The sequence below is a fragment of the Rhineura floridana genome, chromosome 7 (genome assembly GCF_030035675.1).
Source record: "Rhineura floridana isolate rRhiFlo1 chromosome 7, rRhiFlo1.hap2, whole genome shotgun sequence".
In the NCBI taxonomy this organism is placed as follows: domain Eukaryota; kingdom Metazoa; phylum Chordata; class Lepidosauria; order Squamata; family Rhineuridae; genus Rhineura; species Rhineura floridana.
Window position 1 is genome coordinate 85,085,649 of NC_084486.1, and position 26,281 is coordinate 85,111,929.

The 26,281-nt window shown below is 44.7% G+C and overlaps 2 protein-coding genes across 7 annotated transcripts in view; one reads left to right on the forward strand and one right to left on the reverse strand.

The window, feature by feature from the left end:
• Window positions 1-14,733, forward strand: part of SEMA4G (semaphorin 4G) — a 136,838-nt gene extending 122,105 nt beyond the window's left edge. For all 6 annotated transcript variants that reach the window (XM_061636179.1, XM_061636178.1, XM_061636180.1 and 3 more), the window contains 7 exons: window positions 2,440-2,609; window positions 6,597-6,741; window positions 8,123-8,345; window positions 9,666-9,781; window positions 11,503-11,657; window positions 12,913-12,974; window positions 13,649-14,733. In XM_061636179.1, the coding sequence (XP_061492163.1) occupies window positions 2,440-2,609; window positions 6,597-6,741; window positions 8,123-8,345; window positions 9,666-9,781; window positions 11,503-11,657; window positions 12,913-12,974; window positions 13,649-14,496 (1,719 nt within the window). In that variant the 3' untranslated portion in view covers window positions 14,497-14,733. The remainder of the gene's footprint in view (window positions 1-2,439; window positions 2,610-6,596; window positions 6,742-8,122; window positions 8,346-9,665; window positions 9,782-11,502; window positions 11,658-12,912; window positions 12,975-13,648) is intronic.
• Window positions 14,734-20,152: 5,419 nt separating this feature from the next.
• MRPL43 (mitochondrial ribosomal protein L43) lies at window positions 20,153-25,695 on the reverse strand. The gene is made up of 3 exons (XM_061636188.1): window positions 25,479-25,695; window positions 21,149-21,255; window positions 20,153-20,764 (listed from the first exon to the last, which is right to left on the reverse strand). The coding sequence occupies exons 1-3, from the start codon at window positions 25,607-25,609 to the stop codon at window positions 20,535-20,537; spliced, it is 468 nt and encodes a 155-aa protein (XP_061492172.1). The 5' UTR covers window positions 25,610-25,695; the 3' UTR covers window positions 20,153-20,534.
• Window positions 25,696-26,281: the final 586 nt, after the last annotated feature.

A 26,281-nucleotide genomic window follows, 5' to 3' on the forward strand; every position in this document is an offset into this window, starting at 1 on the left:
CATTTAAAGATTTAGAAACTATTGATCTGTCTGAGTAAAGTTCAAACTGAATGTGAATAGGAGCCGTCCTGTGAGACTATAATCCCAGCTTGGACCAAACCAACATTGCTGCAGAATGTTTCTGTTCACCTATTGAATTCCTTTTGTTGATATAACAATTTCCAGAGGGGTAGACCTTGCAACAAAAACGACAAACAGCCTTACGCCACCTTAAAGACGAACAAATTTATTACAGCGAAAGGTTTTGTGAACTACAGTCCACTTCATCAGATATATGATGTGCTTTGTAGTGCACAAAAGCTGATGCCATAATAAAATGGTTTAGGCTTTGTACACACTGTGTATTAATGTGCATTCACTGCAGGATGCAGGTGCATTTTGGGGGTATGGTACACATGACATCATCCCCATGCTGTCCCTGTACCACACTATTCATTGATCTAAAACAGCTTTTCCCAACCTTTGGGTCTCCAGATGTTGCTGGACTACAATTCCCATCATTCGTAACCACTGGCCATGCTGGCTGGGGCTGATGGGAGTTGTAATCCAACAACATCTGGAAACCCAAAGTTTGGGAAAGGCTGATCTAAAGTTCTTCTTGCTGGCTTTAATCTGTTTTGTCCTGAGAATGCACTTCTCAAGCGCTTGCTTCCTGAATGTGTACACCGAGGGTGTTTCCTCAGGTGACCTACTATTGGTCTGGGCCTTCTGACATTGCAGGGCTGTGGCACTCCCCCTCATTTCCATGCCCATTCACCTGGGAGTTACCTTTTCCCTTCCTTCTCGGGTAAAGCTGAGGGTTGCTTCTTTTGCAAAGGAGGACAATGTTATATGGGTAAATGGGAGGAGAAGAGGCATTTCATGGAAAACACAAGAAATCCTCAATCTGCTTAATATTTGAGGGGATGAAAAGAGTCAGGAACAGCTTGCAAGCAGCCATTGCAATTATGGTATGCTCAAGCATATTACTCGAAAGATGAAAAGGAGGGAACTGTATATCAGTATACCAGTTTCCAGCCCCTCTCTTTCCATATCATGTTGTATGCCCTGGCCAATGGGCATTCAGGTTTTTGAGGTACCAGAGATGAAGAAGGCAGACTCAGCAAGTTTACTTAAAAGGAGATAAAGTTTATTGGGTAACTTTCAGCACTCAGGCGCACCCCACGTGGAACAGACTGCACGTCTTGCACAGAGCGTGACCAGTTCTGAACAACCCACTGGGCACAAGAAGCACTTTTATAGGATACACGTTTACAACACAGTAATGAGGTTACATAAGCATTGATTATTGTGAAGCATTAAATCATTGCATCTATTCTATTGATCTTTGGATTAACAAGGCAACTTCAAATAAGCATTAATTACTAGAAAAGGCTACATCATACAGCATAACAATAGCTGATAAGCAAAGCCTCTTAATTGCCTGGCGAGGCATTAACTGCTCCAAGATCTACACTATCTAGTTAACAAGGCACCATCCCAGCATCACACAGACACTCTTGGCAGAGCATCAGACCTTTGCCTGTTAGGAACCCCAGATTAGGCCCCCAGGTGGCTCTGAGCTCACATTGGCTGTCCTTGACCCATCTCCTGCATGCTTAGATGCTGAATGCTAAACTAGAGAGACTAAGGCTGGGAGGGGAATACAAGCCCCCCTTGCCTACAGACAGCTATTCTGCTGATATAGCTGCTGAACTTGCCCACGGGCCAATACACCTGTCTTTCGAAAGACCTGTGAAAAATCAAATTAAATTAAACAAGCTTGGTGGAACTGCACTTGCACATCTGCAGCACAGCATTATGTCATTTCTGGCAGCGCTTAGGGGGCATAGAAACGCTAATTGAGAGGAGGGGAGTAGAGAAGACTTGGGGAAGGGCCATAGCTCAGTGGCAGAGCATCCACCTTGCATGCAGAAGGTCCCAGGTTCAACCCCCAGCATCTCCAGGTAGGGCTGGGAGAGATCCCCTGCCTGAAACTCAGGGGAGTCACTGCCACTCAGAATAGAAAATACTGAGCTAATGGGCCAGTGGGTCTGACTCAATACAAAGCAGCTATGTCCAATGTGCTTCACTTGGTAAACTGGCCCACCGTGTGTTCAGATGGCATGGATAATAGGTGCTGCTTTAACAAACATTACGGCGGGAAGGTGTGTACAGTTGCAAAGTGCTACGTACAAAAGGGCTCCAGGGAAAAATGGCCCACATGTGTCGTGTATGTGTGTACACACTCTAAATCTTTAAGGTGCCACAAGACACTTTGTTGCTCATTTGTGTTCTTTTTTGGTGGCCTTTGGCTTTCCATGCATAGTGAGACTGTTGGGATATGATCTTGCCATTGCTCTGGAGTCAGAGTTGGTCTTGCACTTGCTTTTGCCTAATAGATGTAAGCTGAATGGGGACTTTGTTTTAACACACACACCCCTCTCTTTTCCATTCCAGAATGACCTTGGTGGCAAGAAGATTCTCCAGAGGAAATGGACATCCTTCATGAAAGCAAGGCTGGCCTGCTATGTTCCTTACTATGAGGTCCTGAAGGATGTTTTCAGCCTGGATGGTGGTGACTGGCAGAGCACCATCTTCTATGCAGCTTTCACCCTGTCGGCGCAGTGGTGAGCCAAGCATACTTAACAGTGTGTCGGGTATTCAATTAACTGTAATTATTCAGAAAAGATAACTTGGAGTTGGTTGAAGTACATGTGGTCCATGTGCTGCCACTAGCAAAAAGGCAAACAAAGTTCTAGGGATTATTAGGGAATAGGCCAAAATGGAGGAAGTGCTATGGAAACGTTGAGTATTCAGTGCGGTTCTGAATGCTGCCTGTTGCATTGCAGAACTTGCATTACAGTCCAGGATGCGGAAAGGCAGGTAGTTTGTAAGAGTAAGGAAAACTGACCTTGCATATTTCAGTATTATAGGGAGCATTTGCATTCACTCTGCAAATTGACTCAGTCTCTGTCTGGATTCCAAGCCAACAGGTGTGGATTTGACCCCCTTTGAAAGGTTTTAAGGTCCTGTTGTGACACAATCTAAATATATGCTGCACTATTCAAAACCTTTAAGACACCAAAAGAAAGTCAACTTGTGTTGAATGAAAAAATGGCTTTGTCAGTCGGTCTTCAGAGGATAGAGACTTTCAGCTGCTTAGGCTACCCTGGCTCTGCCAATACTGTCTCCTATATTCTCAGATATGTTTGTGCTCTGCTTCTGAGTAAGGCAGGAGGCTCACCCCTCTGTTTTTAGTGCTGGGCTGTTCAGCTGGCTGCAGTCCATTGACCTCAAGTCAACGGGGTGCTGGAGGCTGGACAAAACACAGGGGAGAGGTGTATGCAACTGTCCTACTCAGAGTAAACCTATTGAAATGAATGAACCTAAGTTAGCCATGTCTGCTAACTTCAGTGGGTCTACTCTGAGTAGGATTAGCATTGGATACACCCAGAATTTCAGTTTTGGTGCCAATAAAATCCTCCTTGTCCTTGTAAATATTTTGGCACCTGCGACGGATTCAGTTTGCCCAAGTGTTTCTTGCTGAGGTTAAGGAACAGATGGGACACTCTGAGCTCTTTCTGAGGGAAATGTCCTCTGGGTGAGCATCTGTAAAATAGATTAATAATAGCCACGTATGCAAGAGGCGGGGGGGGGGAGAGAAGAGACACCCTAGCATTCTGACAGGGCTCACTTTGGCTTTATTACGAACAAGGGCCAAACCGTTTGCCATATGAATTTTGACAACAACAGTAGCTGCTGTGCTGTTTGTTTCACCATTTCTGGACCGAGCTCAGGCTGAAATCTTTGCCAGCCTTTGGCATTTTCCATTCGTTTTTAATGGTAGTATGAATTTTTACAAGTTGTCCCCAGCTAATTAGCAGCTTTGTGCTTGTGACATTTATCAAGGTGGAAGGTCTGCAGTGACAGCAAGATGGCACCCACAGAGCTGCTGTCCCTGTGGGAGGGGAGTTGTGCATCAGAGGCATTTATTAATTAGCACTGGCCATTCAGCCTCAAAGGCTATTCAGAAGGCACAGGGTATTTTGCACGTGGCCTTTACGTGGATGGCAAGGAAACAGTTAAAGAGACAGAAATGGTGCAGAGGTGGCTGCTGGTTATTGTGTGAACAACAAGAAGAAACAATTGGCTTTGAAGGGCTGACCATTTTCTCCCTAGAATGACAGGGAATGATGAAACCTCAGGATTGCCTAGGCGTACCCTGCTCATGGCAAAACATCATTTGACTCATTTGTCAGCTGCTGCTCCTGATTCTGTTATCCTGATCTGGCATTGCACTACTGGGGATCTCCAGGAGCGGGGTGTGTAAAGGAGACCACAGCCAAATCCAAAGAGGAGCACAAAACAAGAACTTGCCACATAGCACAAGGTCTGTGGCAGCATATACGGGCATCAACAGGAATTAACACCGCAAGAAAATAGGAGTCTGGTTAAAGATGACCCAAAACATTTTGGTGCTTGAGAATGAATATCCAAATGGTGCCCCGTGCTAGTAATTTGCTGTTGTTTAATGGTATCTCCAACATCTACTGATAGGGTGATGCATCCTGTAAAATGGTGAGTTCAGTCCAGCATCTCTTACGCAGCAAGGCCATACAGGTGCTGCTGGTTAAAGTTTTTGAAAGATTGGCTGGATGTACATGGAGGGATAACAGGAATCCAGAGGCAACACAGCTAACAAGTGACAGCAAGGGCATGTGTGCATGCTGGGCAGCTAGCTACAGAGAGAGGACAGAGGCCCCAAGAAGAGACTCTTGGTCAGAAGCAAAATCAGGCGCAATACCAGCACAGGCTCCAGATTTGAGATGGTCCTTCTCAGAAAGCCATCTGGCAGACCCCAGCAGACATACCTGGCTGTGGAGATGGCGTAGCAGTATCAGGAGCTGTACTGCAATCAGTGCTGAGCAGCTGGGTCTGAGTTCCTACTTTAATTTCCCATCATAATCCAGAGGAACACCATATTTCAGACATCGGAGGCAATTTCACATGGCAGCTCAAATGCAGCTTCCCAACGGGGGGGGGGAGGGGACAGGCATGCATAAGCGCAGCAGTGAATCCTGCTGGACCTCCAGCAGCTGCCCAAGCATGTTGTGTACTGAGCTTGTCTGCTGAGCAATCAAGTTGCTAACAGAGCTCAGCTGAGTCCTTCCATATTGCTGCAGGTACTGATGACTATTGGAAGCTCCACCCCACAGTGGAGGGTGTAAGGCAGCATTTCCCAACCACTGGGTCCCCAGATGTTGCCGGACTACATTTCCCATCATTCCTGACCATTGGCCGTGCTGGCTGGGGCTGATGCAAGTTGTAGTCCAACAACATCTGGGGACCCAAAGGTTGAGAAAGGCATGTGTAAGGGCTTAAAGACATTAACCCTGTGACCTGGAGCTTTGCACAGTTGATGGCCCAAAAGCTTGAAGGAGTATTTTGCTGCCTAAAGCAAGGATGCACGGAGGCGAGTGGAGTAGTTGATGACAATGCCTTAGACACAGGTTGGCTAGATGCACAAGCAGACAGAGTCCCGCACTTTTAATTGTTGTGTAGGGGAGGGGATTTCAGCAGGTGTAGTTTGTACGAGATGCTACACTTGCTGAAATTTCCTCTTCTGCCCAACTATTAAAGGTGCAAGAGCCCTGTCTTCTTTTGCATTTGGACACCCTAGATCTGTAGTTGGGTGTATGAGAACTGTGGTGCGGCAGCTGCTCTCTCTTTTTAAAATAATGTAACTACTTCCAATATACATGTATAAGCCATTTAAGAACGTTTTTACATATGCATGCCCCCCTTTCTCTCACACAGACACAGATGCATATTGCCCAGTCATTTAGCAGGCTACTCCCACTTAAATTACTTCTTTTACTTTCCTTATCAAAGGCTGCTATTCTGGCTCCACCCGTATTCTGCCAAGACACTTGTGAGTTCAGGCCATAGTCCCCATAAAGGGACAGTGCCTCAGTAACGAAACTGCTTGCAAAAAAGGTTGCTACAATGCTGCCTGGCTTGGTAGAAACAACTGCAGCTAAACTCTAGTCTAGATGTAAGAATCCTGTAGTCATGACCTTACTCTCCATAGGCCAAGTTACATTTTGGAGTTGATCTTGTTGCCTTTTCTTCTCTTCTGAAAGCCATTGTCTGTTTCCTGCAGGCCAGGGGGCTTTATTAATGCTCCAGGTTTTGCGCAGTCTTAGGATCTAACTGATCAGTCTATCTGGAATGGGAGGACACTTTTCCTATAAATCCAATGGGCTAATGATAGTAGGGATTTATCACATTTCCCCTCCAATATGCAATATGATGGACTTTGAGCCATCTGGGTTTAGTTTATGAAATCTTTTTCTTGGTAAAGGTCAAACCAGATGATGATCAGATTCCTTGCTGATGATTTTCAGATTCTGGGCTACAAGGATTGTTTATATCAGAGAGGGGGAATCTGTGGCCCTCCTGATGTTGTTTGGCCATGCTGGCTGGGGATGATGGGAGTAAAGAATCTAGCAACATCTGGAGGGCCATTGGCTTTCCAACCCTGGCTCAGAGGATTTGACAAGAAGTGGAAAGGTTCTGGTCCTGCACTATGATTGCATCACCCTATCTTTCAGGAGGAGCATGGAGGTGTCTGCTATCTGCCGATACAACATCTCTGAGGTGCGGGCAGCCTTTGAAGGGACTTACATGCAATACCAGGACTCCTCACGCAAATGGTCCCCATATACTGGAGAGGTGCCAGAGCCCCGTCCAGGATCGGTAAGTTTTGGATGTAACTTGAAGGCAAAGACTTTCTTGTTCTCCCAGGCCTTTTAACAGCCCCTGACAGTATTGATATTATTTAATTTCAATCACTTCAAAATAATGGCTGGTTTTTAGTTTTAGTATCTGAGTTTTGTTGGATTGATTGTTGGTTTTTTAATTTGTTTCTGTGTTGGATTTTATTTATTGCTGTGTTGGATTTTATTAATTTATGGTTTTTCTCTTTGTTTTAATTTTGTCTATTTTACTGTCACCTAGAGAATATTTTATATTAGGTGGCTCATACATTAAGTAACATAAATAAATAACCTCATGTTCTGCCTGTTATCCCTGATACAGGAGGCAGGAGTCACCTCCCTTCCTCCCAAGGAATGCAAGAGGGTTCAGAGCTAAAATAGACAAGTAGAAGCCCTGAGACAGGGGGAGGCCAACGCCATGCCTTCCCAATGTGGACTACAACTCCCATCAGCCCTAGCCAGCATGGCCAATGGGGAGGAATGATGGGAATTGGAGTCCAAAACATCTGTAGGGCACCATGTTGGCTACGCCTGCCCAAACATGATATAATCTCTACATGGGTTGTACAATTTGTAGCACAGCTAAACAACTGAGTGGCTGAGTGCTCCTCTACCCAAAATGATACATGCCAGCACAAAACCAGAAGATTATGCCTTTCATTGACATGCTAGTTGTGAGTGTATAGGGATTTTGTATGTAGGTGAGTGTCCAGTCCCTTGCCTGCAGTGTGAAATAGTACAGTCCCATCAATTGTACTATAAAAGGGGCATTTGTTTGATGTTCTAGCTCTTAGGGCAGGAGTGGGGAACCTGTGGCTTTCCAGATGTTGTTGGACTCCAACTCCCATCAGCCTCAGTTAGCATGGCCAGTGGTGTTGATGTGTGTGCGTTGTTGCGTGAAACAGCATACATTACGTTGGAGTTAAGTTGAGCAAGAAACTTCTTCAGAGCATTAGAGCATGTTAAGAGTCTTTATTAAGACATTATGGCCAAAGGCTTAAGAGTAAATACATGTAGAGTTTCTTCAGTCACCCCCCTTCTGGTACATCTCTCTTCAAAGGTAAACACAGAAGACAACCTCTCGGTTCAGAGGCAATACACAGAAGACTCAGCTTAACACAGATAGCTGCTAGAACTTTTCCCAGTCTATCGCGATGGTTACCATAGCAACGGCCTTGGCAGTCCGTTCCCAGACTGGGCAAAGACATAACTCCCCCTAGCTACAGTTTTTCAGACTTGATGGAAAACAAACTCAGTGACAGTGCGGTTCAATGGTCAACAAGTGGTTGGGGTAACAGAAGCTGAAGCCCAGTAACATCTTGAAGCTAGGTGTGTAAATCATACCCTGTTCTCCTCTGCAGTGCATCACCAATCGTGCTCGCAAGAATGGCTACAACTCCTCCCAGGACCTACCCAACAGCGTGCTGGATTTTATCAAGCTCCATCCACTGATGTATGAAGAGGTGAAACCTGCAGATGGAGTCCCCCTGTTGGTGAAGAAAAATGTGATTTATACTCAAGTAGCTGTAGACAGAGTCCGGGCCCTGGATGGGCACGAGTATGACATGCTCTTCTTGGGAACAGGTAGGTGTGTTTGCATTCCCTTGCATAACTAAATACCTGTGTGTCCTCATCAGTTAGGACAGACAACACATCTTGGAGGATTACACGTTGTTCCTGCACCTCTTGACCTTATATAGGAACATACAGGAGGTAGGCTGTAGCTCTCATTGGTTTTATTTCTTATTTAAGCCTTCCAAACCTGCATAGGTGAATCTCTTGTTTGTTTGTTTGTAGGAGAGTTGGGGCTGTGTGTATGCTGCAAAGCTTCCCTTCCTTAAGCTCTCCCAACGCCACTCAGTTTTGACTGACACTCACTATGCTATCCTAATCAACATTAAACTGCAGACAGGCATACCTGTAAGCAGGTACGGGAGCTGTTTTTTTGCAGAATGAACTCCAGTTTCCCCTGCTTTGCTTCTCAAAGGGCATACAGAATCAAAGGTCGATGATCTCTTTTTCTTTGCCCTGTTCCTATGCTTCAGGCAGGCAAACTGTCCACTTTGTGGAGTTTTCTCTCTCTTCAACTACAGGTATGTTTTACTCAGAGTAGATCCATTGAAAGTAGTGGTCCTAAGATGGGTCTACTCTGAGTAGAATTTAGTTGAAAACAACCCAAAGACTCTTGATAGCAAAACAAGACCCTAAATACAGTAAGTTCTGGATTATATACATTTAAAAAATGGGAAATTGCTCAGAGAAGGGGGAGGTAGCTTCTTGATTAACAATGGAGCTCCACTACGGAATTTTGGCAATCACAGTTTTGTGACAGTGTTTAGAATTCAGTTAACCCCACTCAGAAGTGCAATTCCCACTATTCTGGGGAGAGGCGAAGTGGAAGAAAAGCAGTGGCAAATCTGATATCTGCAGTGTAGAGTGTTATTCCTACAGCATAGGCTGTCTCTCCGTTATACAGGCATATTTCTGCTTCTTGTAAATCTGGAAGTAGATCATCATCATCATTATGGTTTATTTGTATGCTGCCTTGCCATAGTAATCTATGCTCAAGGCAGTTCACAATATGAAAAAAGTTACAAAACAAAATTCAAATAGTCAAACAATAAGTTGAAGAAAACATCTTAAGGAACAATAAGATTAATTGAAACAAAACCATTATAATTCATAATAAGGTGTAGCAATAAAATACAAAAACATAGTCCCATAACAGCAAAAATAACCAGCAGAATTAAATTTTGGCCCCAAACAGAAGCCCCTAAACAACACCCCACATTTAAGATGGTCTCTGGCATCTTGAACTTTTCCTGCGTGACTGACGTAAAGACTGAGGCTATGTGGATAATTGCCCTGCCATTTCCCCCCCTAACATTTACTCCCTCTGAACAGGTAATGGCTGGATTCACAAGGCAGTGGTCATTGGTTCCAGGGTCCACATCATAGAGGAGATCCAAGCCTTCAGAGTCCCCCAGCCTGTGGAGAACCTTGTCATCTCGAAACAGCAGGTACGAGTGCAATACCTTAAAGCATACATGCCCAGTCAAAAAGCATTGTGCAAAAAAGGGTGCAGTAAACAAATCCAATTTGGGGAGCCAACCCAGGATAGCCTGGGGGGAAAAAAAACAGTGTGGAATGTGGGTGTTTTTTTTCTTTTTTCTCTTGTGCACTCCGGCTCTGCCCATAAGCAACCCTCAATAAAACAGTGCCTCTAGGGTGTGTGTTTGGCCTTGCTGTAGCTAGGTGGCTCCCACCCAGTGTTAACTCCCAGCTGTCCAATGACCTGTGATGTGCTATACTGCCTGGTTGCAGCCCTTTGCTTAGCATTCTGGAGCTTCTCGTTCCACTTTCCCTGTAAAGCTTCCCAAGTTTAAACGCTTCCCTTCCCAGGCCCCAATTAGGATTGCCACTTTTTTGTGTCTAGTTTTCCGAAGAGACACTTTGTGCCTTTAAGAGTCTGACAGGCAGCAGGGATGGGGGGAATCCCTACAGAAGGGCTGTACCTCCATGCTAGCGAAAGCCACACTTGTTGAATTTCTCCATTCCTGTCAGGCAAAAGGATAGCACCCTATTTCCAGCTCAGTCCCGAGTTCCTTTCTCTTCCTTCCTCTTGAAGTTTAAGCTTCCGTGGTATGGCTGACTTGGACCTTGTGTGAAGTGCCGCGGGTGGGAATGACATTTTACTTCCAAATGTGTGCTTGAGGTGTGGTTCTGCAAGACGGCCCACATGGTGCCTTCCAGATGTTGTTGGCCTACAGTTTCCATCATCTTTGACCATTGGCTATGCATGTTTGCTGGGGGTACTTAGAGCTGCAGTCCAATAACATACTGTGTTGGCTACCCCCCCTCTCCCAATTCCTCTTTGGGCCACCTCTTTGCCCTGGGAGATTCCTACGGTTGCCACTTGTTTTTTTCACTGGCCCTGCTCCTGTGCCTTGCATTAACCACAGTCATGGAAGTATTTAGCTAGTAATGTTTTTCCTGGCTTGGAGATACCAGGTAAATGCCTGCAATTCAGGCTGTTGTTAAAGGAAAAAAATGTAGGTGGGACACGGGATGGGGGGAACTTTTCCTGTTTCCTTTGCTTTTGTTCTTCCTCTCTCATTTTAAGCATCTCTCACTGAGTGGGTCTGCAAGGAATGCAGCTCAGACTTGTTGATATTACTGCAGTTTTGGAGATGTAGCTCTGTGCACCAGGAGACGGACACAGCAGAGAAATAGCCTTGCTGGATAAATGGCTGCTGGGTGATCCCAGCACCTTGCTCTGGTTCACTGCTTCCCTCTGCTGGACAAACTCTGATCCTTCAGCTTCCCATCACCAACACGTGATATTAAATATACTAGCTACAGCTGAGCCCAGCTTCAATAAGAAATAATCCTGGCTCCATTTTTGCTGTTCTGCCTCTTAAAACTATCCCAGGATATGGTCTGAAGGCCACTACCTTACTGAAACTAAGCAGGTCTCGTCAGCGCCTGGATAGGTGGCTCCCTGGGAACTACATATTTGCTATCTTGGGTTCCATGACCGAAGAAATATGATGATAGACTGAAAGGCAGGATATAAATGTAAGAAAAATATTAACTTGGGCCTTGGAGCACTGTACTTTACATTGCCTTTTAACGGATAATTGATGTTATCAATTCCCTGCCTTTGCAGCTGGGCTGGCTCCACAGGAATGGTGCATAGCATCTGTGCTAAGTGCATTTCCTCTCCATGCTTTCTTTGCAGAGGAGTCTATATGTGGGGGCCCAGAGTGGAGTCTTGCAGTTACCACTCTCCTCCTGCAGGCAATATATCTCCTGCTTCGATTGTATCCTGGCCCGGGACCCATACTGTGGCTGGGATGGTGAGAGCTGCAAAGAACTAGCTGAGATGCTGGACAGGTATGGGGACATTAATTGGGGATAGAGAGCAACAATTTGGGATGTGTGTAGCCCTATGGACACATTATTCACATGTAGGGCATACTTGTGTACAGACTGGAGCAGGGCCACTCTCCTATCCCCAATGTCAGGTCTTCTTTTTTAAACAACTCCATGTTGAGCATGTTTGTCTCTAGGAAGGGCAATGTGTGAGCACCTACTTGCATGCAGATGCTGTGTATGACTGGAACACTGAGTGCTGTGGATGTCCCAATCACACAGAGCCCCTACATGCGAGGAAGAGCACATGCACTGACCACACTCAATGCACAATTGTTAAAAAAGGGAAGACTCAGGGTGGGGTTAAAAGCATAGCCCCATTTCTCTTTGTACTAGGTGTGCCCTACACGTAATACACACATAGGGCTTGTTTCCAGGATCTATGTGCTCCATCCCTTGATGAAGCTGGGCTTGTTTTAAGGCACCACAAATGCACTGGGGCTTCTGCATTGAGACTTACCATACCCTGAAGCCTTTCAGATCAGTGGAGTTTTACTATCAATGGAGTTTTACTATGTGTGTGTTTGAGACTTGACATCACGTCTTCTCTCCCTCCCCGCCCTCAAAAGAGGGCATCTCACACAACTCCTGTCACTTGGCTTTGAACATCTCAGAGCATATCTGCCTCATAAAAGTTGGGTTAGGTTTATTCAGTTCTGATTTTTCAGGATACCTGAGTCAGATTATAAGAATAAGAATATATTCCAGAAAATAAACCCTTTACAACTATGAAACCTTTAGGTACAAGCATGTTAAAATGCAGGTTTTAATATGGACTCACTAAAATCAGATTTAAATAAGCATGCTTTACATTTAAAAATCAACCCTGCAAACTTGGACTGAGGCTGGGCCTCCCTAAAACTAGGGCTATAGCTGAGAAGCTGTCGCTCCATATCCTAATTAAGGAGGTCACTCTGAAGAGCTCTATTTTTTGTCACTGTGATTGTCTGCTGGCTGTGCATATGGACGTGTGCGAGATGACGTGTAGGTAACTGGGAGGTGTCAGTGAAGTCTACAGCTTGTGTATTAAATAACGCACAGCTGTACATACTGTTTTGCTTATGGAATCAGCACTGGGGAAGGGTGTTTGTTGGAGCATGTAAGGGTCTGCACAGCATATGTTAATACCCAGATGTGCAGTGCATGCTGATGGGATTGAGTATCTTTTGCCTGCTGCTTTTCCCCAAATGACAAAGATCCTGCTTATATTGGCCAGGGCTCTGCTGACCCAGGACGTGATGCATGGCAACGTGGGCTGCTGGAATGACTCTGCCCAGGGTAAGATTCTGATTCTGCCACTTCTGGTTTCCTGCTCTTTCTAGAAGTGAAGGCCTGTGCTGCCTTGAGCTGGTGCTCTGGGCTGAGAGAATAGGTGAATGGTTCCTCTGTTTCCAGCCTCTGCTTGGAAGAGGGGCAAGTACATAGCTTCTCTTCTCTTTCCCACACAGACGCAAAAGGTTGTTTCCTTAATTAACAGCGTATCTCCAGCATGGGGCTGTGTGCCACAAGAGAAAACCCAGCAGATAAGATACATAAAAGAGTGCATATTAAGTAGGTGAAAATGGGGGATAGAGAACCATGTCCACAGGAAGTAATAGTCATAGAAGAGGGATGTTGTTATGGGGTAGTTTTGGATATTACCCATCCCCAAAGCACAGAGGCTGTGCCTATCCAAGCTAAGGTGTCTGAACTCTCTCCAGCCGTTCCCTCAGATTCCCTGCCTTTTCTGTACTTCTTCCAAGAGCAGTTGCTCTTTTAAAAATAACCATTACCGAACATTCACAGAATGGCCAGTTTTCTCACATCACTCTTACGGTGCCCCATCCCCTTCATGTTGAGAGTTCCGAGTAGCTCTTCCCCAGTAGTAAATGATGTTCCACTTTGACATCTGAATTGCTGCAGCTCAGGTAGGGTGGAATGAGAGCGCTTTCCTGTTTTTGTCTCTCCTGCAGCCACACCCATGCAGAAGAACCGGACGGTGCTGCGTGGCGATGATGTACTCTTGCCTTGCGAACAGACATCCAACCTGGCACGGGCGACTTGGCGGGTGAATGGCATAGAAGTGCTGGCGGAGGAAGGGCAGGGCCGCTTCCGCCTAGGAGTGGACGGGCTGCTAGTGACAGACACCCAGCTAGAGTACAATGGGGAATACCGATGCTATGCTGAGGAGAATGGCCTCTGGGCCCTGGTGGCTGCTTATGCCCTCACTGTGCTGCCCAAGCAGCTGGTGCCACAGCCACCCCCCACTGTGTCATCCCCCTCTTGGCATGCTGCCAGCTATGATTATGGGGACATGAAGTTTATCTACATTGCTGTCATCACAGTGTTGGGTGGGTTGTGCCTAGTGCTCAGTGTTGTGCTCCTTTACGTCTCCTGCCTGCAGAAGCGCAGGGGCAAATACAGCCTAAGGGTCCCCCAGCCATCCACTGTGGAGCTGCAGACAGTCTCTTCCAATTGTCTGGGCAAAGGAGGCGAGGACGATGAGGACCTGGGCATCTATCCAGATGGCTGCCTGCAGATCATCCCTGGGGAAGCCCCTACTGTGGCATCACCTTCCAAGGAAGTGCTTCCTGTCCCACCGCCGCTACCGCCTCCACTTCCTGCCGAGTTCACCAATGGCATTACCACCTTGCCCAACATGCTGCGCAAGATGAATGGGAACAGTTACATGCTCCTGCGGCAGAACGAGGAGCCATGCACGTCGCCGCTCTACAACTCCTTTACAGAGGAGCTGAGCAAGATTCTGGAGAAGCGGAAACACACACAGCTGGTAGAAAAGCTAGACGAGAGCTCCGTGTAGGGGGAACAGGGAGGCCACTTTTCTGAACTAATCCCTCTAATCCCTTCTGTGATTCCTCCTTCCCAGTCCAACAGAACCAGTGTTACGACGCAGCAACTACCTCCGGAGCGGCCCTCCGGAGCCGCCACAGACTCCGCGCTCATTTCCTTTTTTGTTTTGCTGGCATTGATTGTTTGTTTTCCAATTGCTGTAAAGAAAATCTTATTTAAATGGGAATTATATTTATATATAAAAGAATGATCGATAAACAGGAGCCACAGCGATCTGTCGGGTTTGTCTGTGGTACATCTGAATGTGCCAATGACTTGGGTGGGGAATCATGCTGTCAGACTGGACAGTGGGGTGGCTAGAAGGTAGTTTTCTACCCATAGCCTTGGCAGCCAGAACAGCACCCACAGTCATCACGAGGGAACAGGATGCATAGCTGCAATTTCAAGAGGTAGGTAACAAACTTCTTTAACAAACCCAAATTACCTCAAATCTCAATTCTTCACAACAGTTTACCTCTAAAGTATATAAACATGTAATTTGGGGGGGAGGGTTCCTGAGCATCAGATTTAACTTTTTTAAAAACAGGGACCATAGCTGGCTATTGGTTAATCCTTCTTCAGAACTTGGGTTTTCCTTAGATGGTATCAGAGGATTCTTTAAATTCCTTGGGTTTTTTGGACACAGTCACAGCTCATGACCTGCCAGCGTTGGGCTATTGCAAATGGTGAACCTGCTATGATACCACAGTGGGGCTAGACAGGTGGATGGGAAACCATTAATTCCAATGCTGACATATAAAAACAAATTAAACTATCAGAATAGCTTACAGGTCATGGGTTTCTGAAGGTCACCTTCCTCATGCAAAGCAATTGAGTGGTTTCAGAGGCTGGAACTGAGTGGCCAGTAGTTTCAGCCAAACTATGCTGGTTATGTATGTGAGCCCTAAGGGTAGCAAGGCCCCTGACTGAAATTGAATTGTAGTTGGTTTATCTGTCCAAACTCTCTCCTATTGCCTTGAGAGTAAAGCGTTTTGTCCCACTCATATTTCATCTGTCAGGCAATAGGCCTCCTGCAAGAGTAGTAGCAAAAACAAGCTTCAGAATTTTTTTTATAAGTCTTGGCTTCTCCAAAATGCAACAGTAGTCAATTTGCTCCTGATCTGAGTCAGCACAAGCCTCCTGCTCATTCTGAGGCATAGTTCCTCCCACCTGGAGTTGGGGGTGGTGTCTCCCAAAATTTATGTAAGGCCATGCCATCCCTGATGGGTGGCAAGAGAAATTTCTCTTGAGGGCCCATAATGGTACCCGCAGCTTAATTCCCTAGGGACTATCCAAAAGAACCAACAGTGTCAGGCTGTGTGCTGGCACGGAGAAGCGTTAGCGTCTGAGTCACATGCAGGTGAGAAATTACAGGAAAGCATTCCTAACAGGAAAGCAACATTAATGGTAGAAAGTAAGACCCTAATCTGGGGTTTTTGCCAAAGCTAGAATGAAACAGAAGTGGCATATCTCAGCACAGTTCATCTGCACTACATATAAAAAAACCCTGTCTGCCTACAGTAGTTTAATCTTGTAAGGATTTTTGAGATAATCTATGTGGTGTTTGGTGCACTTAAGAAAGTTGCTATATAAATACGAAGTTATCGTCACAGTTCTCTCTCATGGTCTTCTATGAGCCTTTAGGGAATTTGCTTTGTTTCACTTTACACAGCGTTGGTATTGGAGACCTCAATATAAGTATCTCACGCATTTCAGACCCAGAGGAAGAGTGGCACCTGCTGGAGCTACATTGATGACGTCTTACCCATCTCTGCTTTCAACCTAACAGACACTGGCAACAGGTGCAGCTGCTCTTCCCTATGTTGGGCTCTGGGATAAGGGCTGCCCCTGGTTCCAACTACATATTTGGTGGGACGGGGAAATTCTACCCACCCCCTAATCCTCAAGGCTGTCCTTTTCCAGCTCTGTGGTCTCCTTTAAGGATGAGACATGCAAACTGTATGCACTATTCTAAGTGTACACATCATTGATCATACAGGCATTATGATACTTTCAGTATCTTTTGTAATGATTGCTAGCCTGAATTAGACTTTTTGCATTACTGCCATACACAACTGATTTCATTGAGCTACACAGTGCCAAGGTATTTCAATTTTTAGTCAACATCAGACCCTCGGTCTATATGTGGCTAGGAACTTTTTGCACCAATATACAACACTTTTCACCAGCTTTCCCTACCCTGGTGCCCTGTACATGCTTTGGACTACAGCTCCCATAATCTCTAACCACCGGTTGTGCTGGCTAGGGCTGTCGGGAGTTGGGAGTCCCAATAACATCTGAAGAGCACAAGGTTGAAGAATGCTGTTTTTATACTTGTACACTGCAAGCAGACATCCATTTTGCTGCCAATCATCTACTTTTAAAAGAGATCCCTTTCAGAGCTCTTTGCAATCCACTTGGGTTTTCACCATCCTGAATAACTTGATGTCATTTACAAAGTGTTCACTATTTGTTATGGCAAGGTACAAAGGAAGACTTCTGGGGGTTATTAGGCTGCAGGGGCATATTCAGTGCATCTGGTGATTCTGCAATCGCATGTACAGAAATTTATACCGGGTGAAGGTTTTAGCATCTTCAGAAGCTGCTTTACTTTTAATAAATGCAAATTTCTAGCCTTCTAACTGCTAAATCAAATTTGAAAATAGATGAAACAGTTCATGATCTATCATTTATGTTAGTGTTATTCAAAGGTACTCCAACAGTACAAAGCTACAGTTGGATATAGTTGCGGAAATTCAGGAGCTCTTTGCACCCCTTTTAAGCAGTTTCTTTTTGCTGGCACTTCAGATTCCTGCCACTTATACCAGGGTGAAGAACCTCCAGATTGCAGGTCAGTCTTGGCCTGCCAGAGGGTCCAGTTTGGCCATTTTGGTCAGCACTGGCTATCCAACACTTGGAAGCCCCACACAGAGGATTTTGAAAGGTGAGTGGGGGAGTCTGCCTGTCAATCATGTGATGTCATAAAGACATCAAGTAATTGAGAGGTGGGTGACCCCACCCACCTATCAAGTTGTGTCCACAAGGCTGATCCTGATGAAGATCTGGCCCATGAAGCCAAAAAACCCACCCGACTTGTGCCATGGCATATGAGGAGTATAAATTGGATTCAGATTTGCACTTAATGGAAGTCCTCTAGCACTGGAGGAACCAGCTGGGGAAGCAATTTTTGCTAATACCACCTTCTCCCTGTGACCCTACACCTGCTCTGGAAAGCTGAAGGACCATCCATAACAGCAAGTGGCATTGGGAGCTCAAAGGGTGTAGGTGAAAAATGCCAGCCTTTTTTCCAAGGTCGGAGCTTCCACTGGATCCCAGTTTCCTCCATGAATAGAAGGATCTCTCCCATTCATGGAGGAGAAAGTCTAGAACCAACCCATTAAGTGTACACAGAATTGATTCTTACAAGAAAACACTTCCATTCTGCCCATGTGCTGCTTTGTCTGCTTCCCACTCAACCTTGTCTCCTCAACTAAAGCCCACGGCCAGCTACAAAAAAGAACCAGTTCCACTCTCTGCTACTCCCTGTCAAGGGAACATCAGCACTTCTACAATGACCTTTTAAATGCTTGTTTGAAAAATTCAGGTTCACAATTTAATCCTCCTCCTGATTAATCTACAATGTAATACAAAAGGTAAGAATAAAACAGATCAGACCTCTGTTAAAGACGGATATTCACTCAAAGCCTTAAGATCCATTACACTGATGAAAGTCCTTGAAAATATTGTTTGATGCCACATTCCAAAGCTCCTCATGTCCTTCGGAAGCAAAAGACACTGGCTGCTTCCTCCCCTCAATAATCAAAGTAGCTTCATATCCTTTCTATTTCGCACAACTTGATAGAGCTGAATATACCAAGAGACCACAACAGCCCTCAAAGCCCACACTTTAACAAACCACAAATGGATAAAGAGGCCATCTAAACAAAGGCAGCACAAGCCCAACAATATTCTTAAGCTGTGGCAAAGCCAGGAACAGTGTTTCCTCCTACTGGTTTAATATTTTGAGCTGAAAAGTCCAGCTTTTTGGTGGTATGACCTTTATGAAAGCTAATTCATAGTTCTGTGGTAGAGCACATGCTTTGCGTGCAGGAAATCTCAGATTCAGTTCCTGGTATCTCCAGTTAAACTTCAGGGGGAAGGGCTGGGAAAGATCTCTGCTTGGGACTCTCCTGCCAATCACAATAGACAGACCTGAGCTAGACAGAGAAGGTACCCAACTCAGTTTAACGTAGCTTCATAGTCCTACACTTATACAAAGGCAAAATCCCATATCATGGTTATAGTTGCGTCTGCCAAGAATCTGACACACATTGATAATCAATGAAAAAACTTCTGAGGAACCAGATGAGAACTTGCTTGTGCCAAGCTCCTAGATGCAGTTTTTTTCTTTGCTGCCAATATGACTAATTAATTGGTTTAGATTGCCCAGAGCTTCCCATTAAGAGATGGCAGCAGTTCTGCAGGGAAGAAGTGTTTTTAATTTATATCTGATGGAAGAGAGGAGAGATGGGCCAATATGTACGAAGGCTATGTACAGCAGTGGGTGATGGTGTGTTCTATGCAACTTTAGAGAAAAGTTCTAGCTGGTTTCTCCTGGCCTGAGCTGGTGGGTGTTTGGAATGGTTTGATCACCAAGCACAAACCCAGCAGAGGGTTCAAACTCCCAGACTGTTGCTCCGTGCTAGAGCATGTTTGCTTTCCAGTACCTCTAAGATGAAACCAGGCACTAGGGCTGAGGGGGAAAAGACCTCTACTCCAGACTCTAAAGAGGGAGGGTGGACAATTCCTTGATTCTTTCTGTGTGAACTAATGAGCCCTGGTAGTATTCCCGCAGTCTGCATATACTGTATGGTATTTTGAGTTGCCAAAAAAAATAGAATCTTCCTGTTAGAACAGAACATGGTTCTCTCCATTAGGCTTTTTAGTTACACAATGCTACCTCTGAAGGCATGAGGACCCAGACTTGCATACAACCTTGCTGTGTTGCACTGGGAGAAGCTAGCAGTGTAGAGGATCATTACCTCTCTCATCCTTGTCACTCTTCCACATGATTTGCAGCAGTCAGGGGCAAGGTACTCGCCACATCTGAGCAACTCAAATACTGCCCTCTACAGAAATTTGCCAGGGTTAACGTGTGTAGAAGGAAGGGGTGCACATAAGCCCCACCTCAAGGGCTCCTCTTAGACCTTCATATATTGAGTACAAAGGTCTGCAGGGAGCTTCTAGCTACATTCAGCTGAGCATGGCTTAAAAGCCTCAAGATCAGGAAATCTAGCAATGCAGGGTTCCTGATCATGTGCCAGATTCTATAATGGCAATCAGAAGCTCCTTAAGGCCTTTCTCCTAAACATGCAAAGGTCAGGGGGAAGAAGGGGTATACCTGGCACTCAAGGGACCCTGGGGGCAAAGAAGCCACATACACACGTGGCCCTCTACCCACATTTAGCCCTGCCGTAATCAGACCTCACACCTGAACAGGGTTTAGGGAATGCTGACAACTGGCTTCACATCTTCCAGTGAGGGAAGGTACACACATGCCTAGTCTTCTGCTGACTTGACACATTCATAGCTCAACACATGCTTAGCAGGAAAGCCCTCAGAGTGCCTTCTAGGTGGTTCCACTCCCATTTATTTCCAACTCTAGTAAGTAGCATTTACAAAGGGAAGCAGTCATCAGAAATCATGGATAAGGAAATCTACAAGCACGAGTAGCTGGCTGTGTAGAGAACACTTGCCTCTAAAGTCTCTGCTGCTCACTTTTGGAGAAACCAGTCCCATTCTGTTCTACAACTTGCTCAAAATTAGTCTAGTCTAAAAAAACAACTACCAGGTAGCAAGACTGTCACATGTTAACAGATGCTACTCCTATCCCTTCAGTGCCCATTTTTCTAGGGAAGATTATATTCTCCCTGCAGATGAATGATTTTGGCTTGGATGCAGGGAATCCCCACACTCAGGAAAGCCACATGCTTTTTGCATCAGTCTAGGTTATTTTTCTAAATACTGGAAATGCTGCTGACCCACATCTTGCACGTTGAGCTTGCTGGGCTTATTTGTGAATGGGTGCCACTGGCCCTGGATACTGGGGTTATCTGTATGGAAAGGCTTTCGGATGTGGATGATCTCTAGGCCAGACTGGCTGGCCAGCTTGTGGACGATAGCTGCAATCTCATCTGCCGTCTTGCTGTTTAAGCGTTCTTCCTTTATGGATCCATTCACTAGGAAGAGAATAAGGTGGTTGAAATAAGGTGGGACCCATTCTTTTTCCATCTGGGGAGGTATGTTTCCCTGGTCACTTGTACCCAATTCCCCAGAATTTTCAGTTGCTGAAATTCACTAAATCGCTGCACACACTGCACTCATACTTCTTAAAGCTACAAGCCAAGGCCTGGTTTACAGTTCCTTAGCATGAGATTCTTTCAGCAGATAGTGCACATCAATTACTATTGATGATTGCCTTGCAAGACTCTATTCTTCCACAGGCTTGTTGAAACAGGGTGCACCCTCCCAGCTGATTAGAAGCAAGTTTCATGGGAAATGCCAACAACCAACACCAATGTCTCTTTACATGGTAATGGAGAAGTAGCATTTTCTGTACTCACTGTATTCAGCAACCAAAGTGGGAACCTTGCACTTCTTTGGGGTCACATAGAACACAATCTCAGGGTTTTGCCTGGCAAAGTCCACCACCTTTTCTTCAATGTATTCTCTAGAACAAAAAAGGCCCATTGAAGTATTTAAATAACTATTCTCATGAGATGAAAGAGAGCTCAAGAAAAGCTGCCACTTAACAAGAAATCAAGCACTGGTTACCTGGGGCCTTTTCAGAGCATTGGTTTTGAGCCGAAGAACCCTATTGGATCAAGCTAAGGATCTATCTAAGATAGCAGCTATTTTCAAACACTAGCCTCAAGCAGCACATATGGCAGCAGGCCTATCCTTTGCATCCCAGTAACTGGCAATTAGAGGTACACTGCCTTAGGCCATGGAGGTTTCACTTAGCTCTCATGATTTTGTGTGCCCCCCCCCCCCGCATTATTTATTTCAAATATTTATACCCTGCCTTTCAAGATACAAATCCTCCCAAGGTGGTTTACAAGAAACACTAAAGTACATTTTTAAGTTAACGAAATTAACTTGTGTGAAGAAATTTTAAGGTTCTTTTGTCTCTCCTAAATCAAATTTATTGGGTGACCCTCAGTTCTCATGGCATGAAGCAAGGAGAAAAAACGTCTCTTCTGTATTATTTTATTATATTTCCATTTAGTATCTGTTCTGAACCTAAAACTTCAAATGCTTCAGTCTTCGGTCATAGGGCTCCAGTCCCCTGGATCATTTTCTGTACCTTTTCCAGCTCTATAGCATTATTCGTCTTTCAAACAGAACCATACACCCTCTTTCCTATGCAGCTGCATCATTGTAATGCATTACAATGTTGGCAGTTTATTTCCAATCTGTTTCCTAATAATCCCTAGCACTGGATTTGCCTTTTATCACTGCTGCATGCCAAGCTGATATTTTTATTGAGCCATCTGCCACAAATCCAAAATCTTTATCAGTCACTGGCAGTTCAGCATATATGTAAAGTTGATTTTTTGCTCCAACTTTCATCATGTACAACCTGTTTGCTGTTCTGTAGTCCATTGACTCAATTTGGAGCTGTCCTTTTGTAGCTCTTCAAAGTCTCCCCATCCTGAATAATTTGGTATCATCTGCAAACTTCGTTTCCTCACTGCTCTTTCTGGATTCCATTTATTAATGTTAAATACCACTGGTCTCAATACAGATCATTGGGGACCTTTTACTTACTTCTCTCCACTACAACCACTGTCCATTTGCTTCCACCCTTTGTTTCCTGTTCCTTAGCCAGTTATTGATCAATAAGAGATCCTTCCTGCATATTCCATGACTCCTAAGCCTATCCAAAAACATTTGGGTAATAAATCTGTACATATTACTCTTCCTCCCCCCCACTATTTTAACAGCTTCCCTCAAGGAAGGATTTATGTTACATTTTTCCAGCATCCAAACTGCAATACTTTGCACATGGGAAACTGATTCCTCACCACCACTGCAATTGTGGGTTTTTAACTGCAGTAGTTCCTAGAAGACAGAATTTCAGTCTATAAACTGCAGGTCAGGTAGATACAGTGCTTTGCAAAAGTAATCAGACCCCGACCTATGCTCTCGTATTACTGAATTACAAATGGTATATTGTAATTTTGTTCTGTATGGTATTTTATTTTTAAACACTGAAACTCAAAATCAATTATTGTAAGGTGACACTGGTTTTGTGTTGGGAAATGTTTGTAAGAAACAAAAATCTGAAACGTGTTGCTTCCATAAGTATTCAACCTCTATGCTGTGGAAGCTCCCAGTTTACATGGATGAAAGAAATTGCCCTATCGAGGACACAATTACCTTACCATTGGCCTCCACCTGTGAACCATTACAGTTGCTGTCACATTGTCAGGATAAAAACCCCACTGTTGAAGGATCATTGGTCAGGCTGTGGATCTGAAGAAAAATGAAGACCAAAAAGCATTCTACAGAAGTGAGAGATAATGTACTACAAATGCATAGATTAGGAAAAGGGTACAAAACAATATCCAAGTTGGATATCCCAGTGAGCACAGTTGGATCAATAAGCAGAAAGTGGAAGCTGCATCACACCACCCAAGCACTGCCAAGAAAAGGCCGTCCCTCAAAACTCAGCACTAGAACAAGGACACTTGTAAGAGAAGCCACAGAGAGGCCAACAATCACTTTGAAGGAGCTACAGAGTTCAGTGGCTGGGAGTGAAGTAATGGTGCACCGGTCAACCATATCAAAAGCTCTGCATAACACTGGCCTGTATGGGAGGGTGGCAAGAAAGAAGCCGTTACTCAAAAAGTGCCATCTGAAAGCACATCTGGAGTTTGCCAGAAAGCATGAGAGTGCCCCAGCTGCGATGTGGGAAAAGGTTTTGTGGTCAGATAAGACCAAGATAGAGCTTTTTGGCCAAAACTAAAAGCACTATATGTGGTGGAAACCTAACACTGTCCATGCCTCAAGACACACCATCCCTATAGTGAAGTATGGTGATGGTAGCATCATGCTGTGAAGATGCTTCTCATCAGCAAGGACTGGGCATCTTGTTGAAATTGAAGGAAGAATGGATGGAGCAAAATACAGGAAAATACTGCAAGAGAACCTGCTTCAGTCCACTCAAAAACAAGCTTGGGAGGAAATTCACTATTCAGCAGGAAAATGTTCCTGAGCACAAGGCCAAAGCAACATTGGAGTAGCTCAAGAACAAAAAGGTGAATGTCCTACAGTGGCCCAGTCAAAGTCCTGATCTCAATCCCATTGAGAATCTGTGGCGCTCTTTGAAGATTGTGGTCCACAAGCAATGTCCAACCAACCAACCTGAACGACCTGGAGCAAATCTGCCAAGAATGAGCCAAAATCCCTCCGACACTGTGTGCAAAGCATACCTACCCCAAAAGACTGAAAGCTGTTACTGTAGCAAAAGGTGGCTCTACCAAATATTAATGTGTGGGGGTTGAATGCTTATGGAAGCAACATGTTTCAGTTTTTTATGTTTCAGACATTTCCCAACCTAAAACCAATGTTACCTTACAATCATTGATTCTGAGTTTCAGTGTTTCAAAATAACATATCATACAGAATGAAATTACAATGTACCATAATTCAGTAATATGACAGCATTGGTCAGAGGTCTGATTACTTTTGCAAGGTGCTGTATTTGTTCACTTCCTGTTCTCTGACACTAAACAAAATTATTCAGAACAAAAGATAGAAAGGACATGTAATTCACCTATGGCAGCTGTCTCCATGTCTAATACACCAAGGGTGCAATCCATTCTATATACTTAGAAGCAAATCCTAGCATTACTACATTTATATCCCACCTGTCCTCCAATGAGCGCAAGGCAGTATAAATGGTTCCTCCCTCTCCATTTTATCGCCACAACAACCAGGTGAGGCTGAGAGATCAGCACTTGTCCGGGTCACCTAGCGAGTTCATAGCTGAGTAGGAATTTGAATTCAGGTTTTCCCAGCCCTAGTCCAACACACTAACTTCTATTTCCAAACAAACACAGGATCAGGTCAAGGATCACAGCTAGACACTAAGAAAGAAATGGATCAACACTGGACAATAAATAGGAGGCACTACAACAGGGGTCAAACAGTTTAAAGATTAAAATTTCCATTCAAATTGCAACAACTCTAAGGCTGCAACACACTAGGGAGTAAGCCCCATTGAGCTTCTGAGTAAAAGTGCTGAGATCACTGGCTAGGATGATTATGAAACAGATTAGAAGGATTAAGGAGTTGGGTTAAGAAAAAAGAGATTTAGGAATAGGAGCCTAGGACTGGACTGTGGCTGTTCAAAGTAAGGAAAGGACCCCTTTCTTCAGGACAGAATTTGGGCCAGGGTTTAGCTCCAGGATTTATTTTCAGTGTCAGATTAGAATTCAAGAAATAATCATTTCTGATGGAATAGCTCTTCCCTAGTTCTCACCTAGCAGCAGCCATTCCATCACGCTAGTTCATTTCCATCCCAATTAGCTATTGTACTAACTCTACAACTTTAAGAACTGATGCCAGAGTTGGCTTCCCCCCCTTCCCATTCTTTTTTCTTTCATATATTTTAAATTTTATCTGCATTTTATTTTATTACAGATAGTTAATTTTATTTACCAATTCCTATTGACCTATAAGCCGCGTTGGAAACCTTTTCGGCTGAACAGCAGGGTAAAAAAGGCTAGAAACAGTAGCAGTCGCAGCAGGAAGAGAAGAGATCCTTTAAAGTACACATGGTATGAGTTCCTCACCACTGAAGAGCCACAGTCCACCGCCAACCCGCTATGATGGAGAACCAAGAGTTTCTACGCCCCGGCACCTCTTGCCGTAAGACCAGCCCACCTGACGCCTCGCGAGCTCTGCGCGTCCCGGCTAACAGTCAAGGTGAGGCGCTGGAGCTGACACACGTAGCGGCCTAACCCGTTCCTCAAGACGCTGGCCAAGAAGCGGCTCGGGGTGCCCCGGTTGGTCATGGTGGCTTAAAATTCAGCTGGAGCAGCTCCGAATGTCCGCCTTCTTCTCCTCGGACACCACACCGGAAGTAAAAGCAACACAGAACGTGAGGCAAGGCGACCCTTGTTATAGACCTACTCTTAAAGTAGAATTCCATTTTTTTTAAAGGCGGAACTTGCTGGTTACTTTTGACGCTATTTTTCCTTGCATGAGGTTTTTTTTTAAACAGCTGCTCATAGGGAACAATAGAGACACGCAGAACTTTTACAGAGCTGTAATTACGCAGCAACCTCCTCCGTTTCCCAAGTTAGAAAGAGAACGAGGAGGAATTCATGCTATGCCTGAGGTTTTTGTTGTTTGAGTTTGTAAAGAAATAACAAATTCATTGTTGTGTAAATGCAAATCCAGCCTATAGTTATATACGTTTGCGCCTCTCACTGAGATTGGTTTATAACAACAGCACTGCAGTGTAGTCTGCTGTTAATACCGTCGGCTGAATTTAAAAAGAGCCTGCAGCAGGATCAGGCCAGTGGCCCATCTAGTCCAGCATCCTGGAGTCTGAGACACTGCCCGTAATTTACAACAACCCTGTAATGTAATCTAATGTTGTTCTTATCCTAGGAGGCGGAGCGAAACTTTATAACAAAGTTTGTGTTACTCTGCACTTCAGAACACCTAATATGTCAGAACAC

Excerpts from the sequence above, each read along its gene's own strand:
- MRPL43 (XM_061636188.1), bottom strand. The coding sequence starts at position 25,609 with ATGACCAACCGGGGCACCCCGAGCCGCTTCTTGGCCAGCGTCTTGAGG. Across the intron at positions 21,256-25,478 it reads CAGAGCTCGCGAGGCGTCAG|AGAATACATTGAAGAAAAGG; the intron begins GTGGGCTGGTCT and ends TTTTTGTTCTAG. Across the intron at positions 20,765-21,148 it reads CACTTTGGTTGCTGAATACA|TGAATGGATCCATAAAGGAA; the intron begins GTGAGTACAGAA and ends TTCTCTTCCTAG.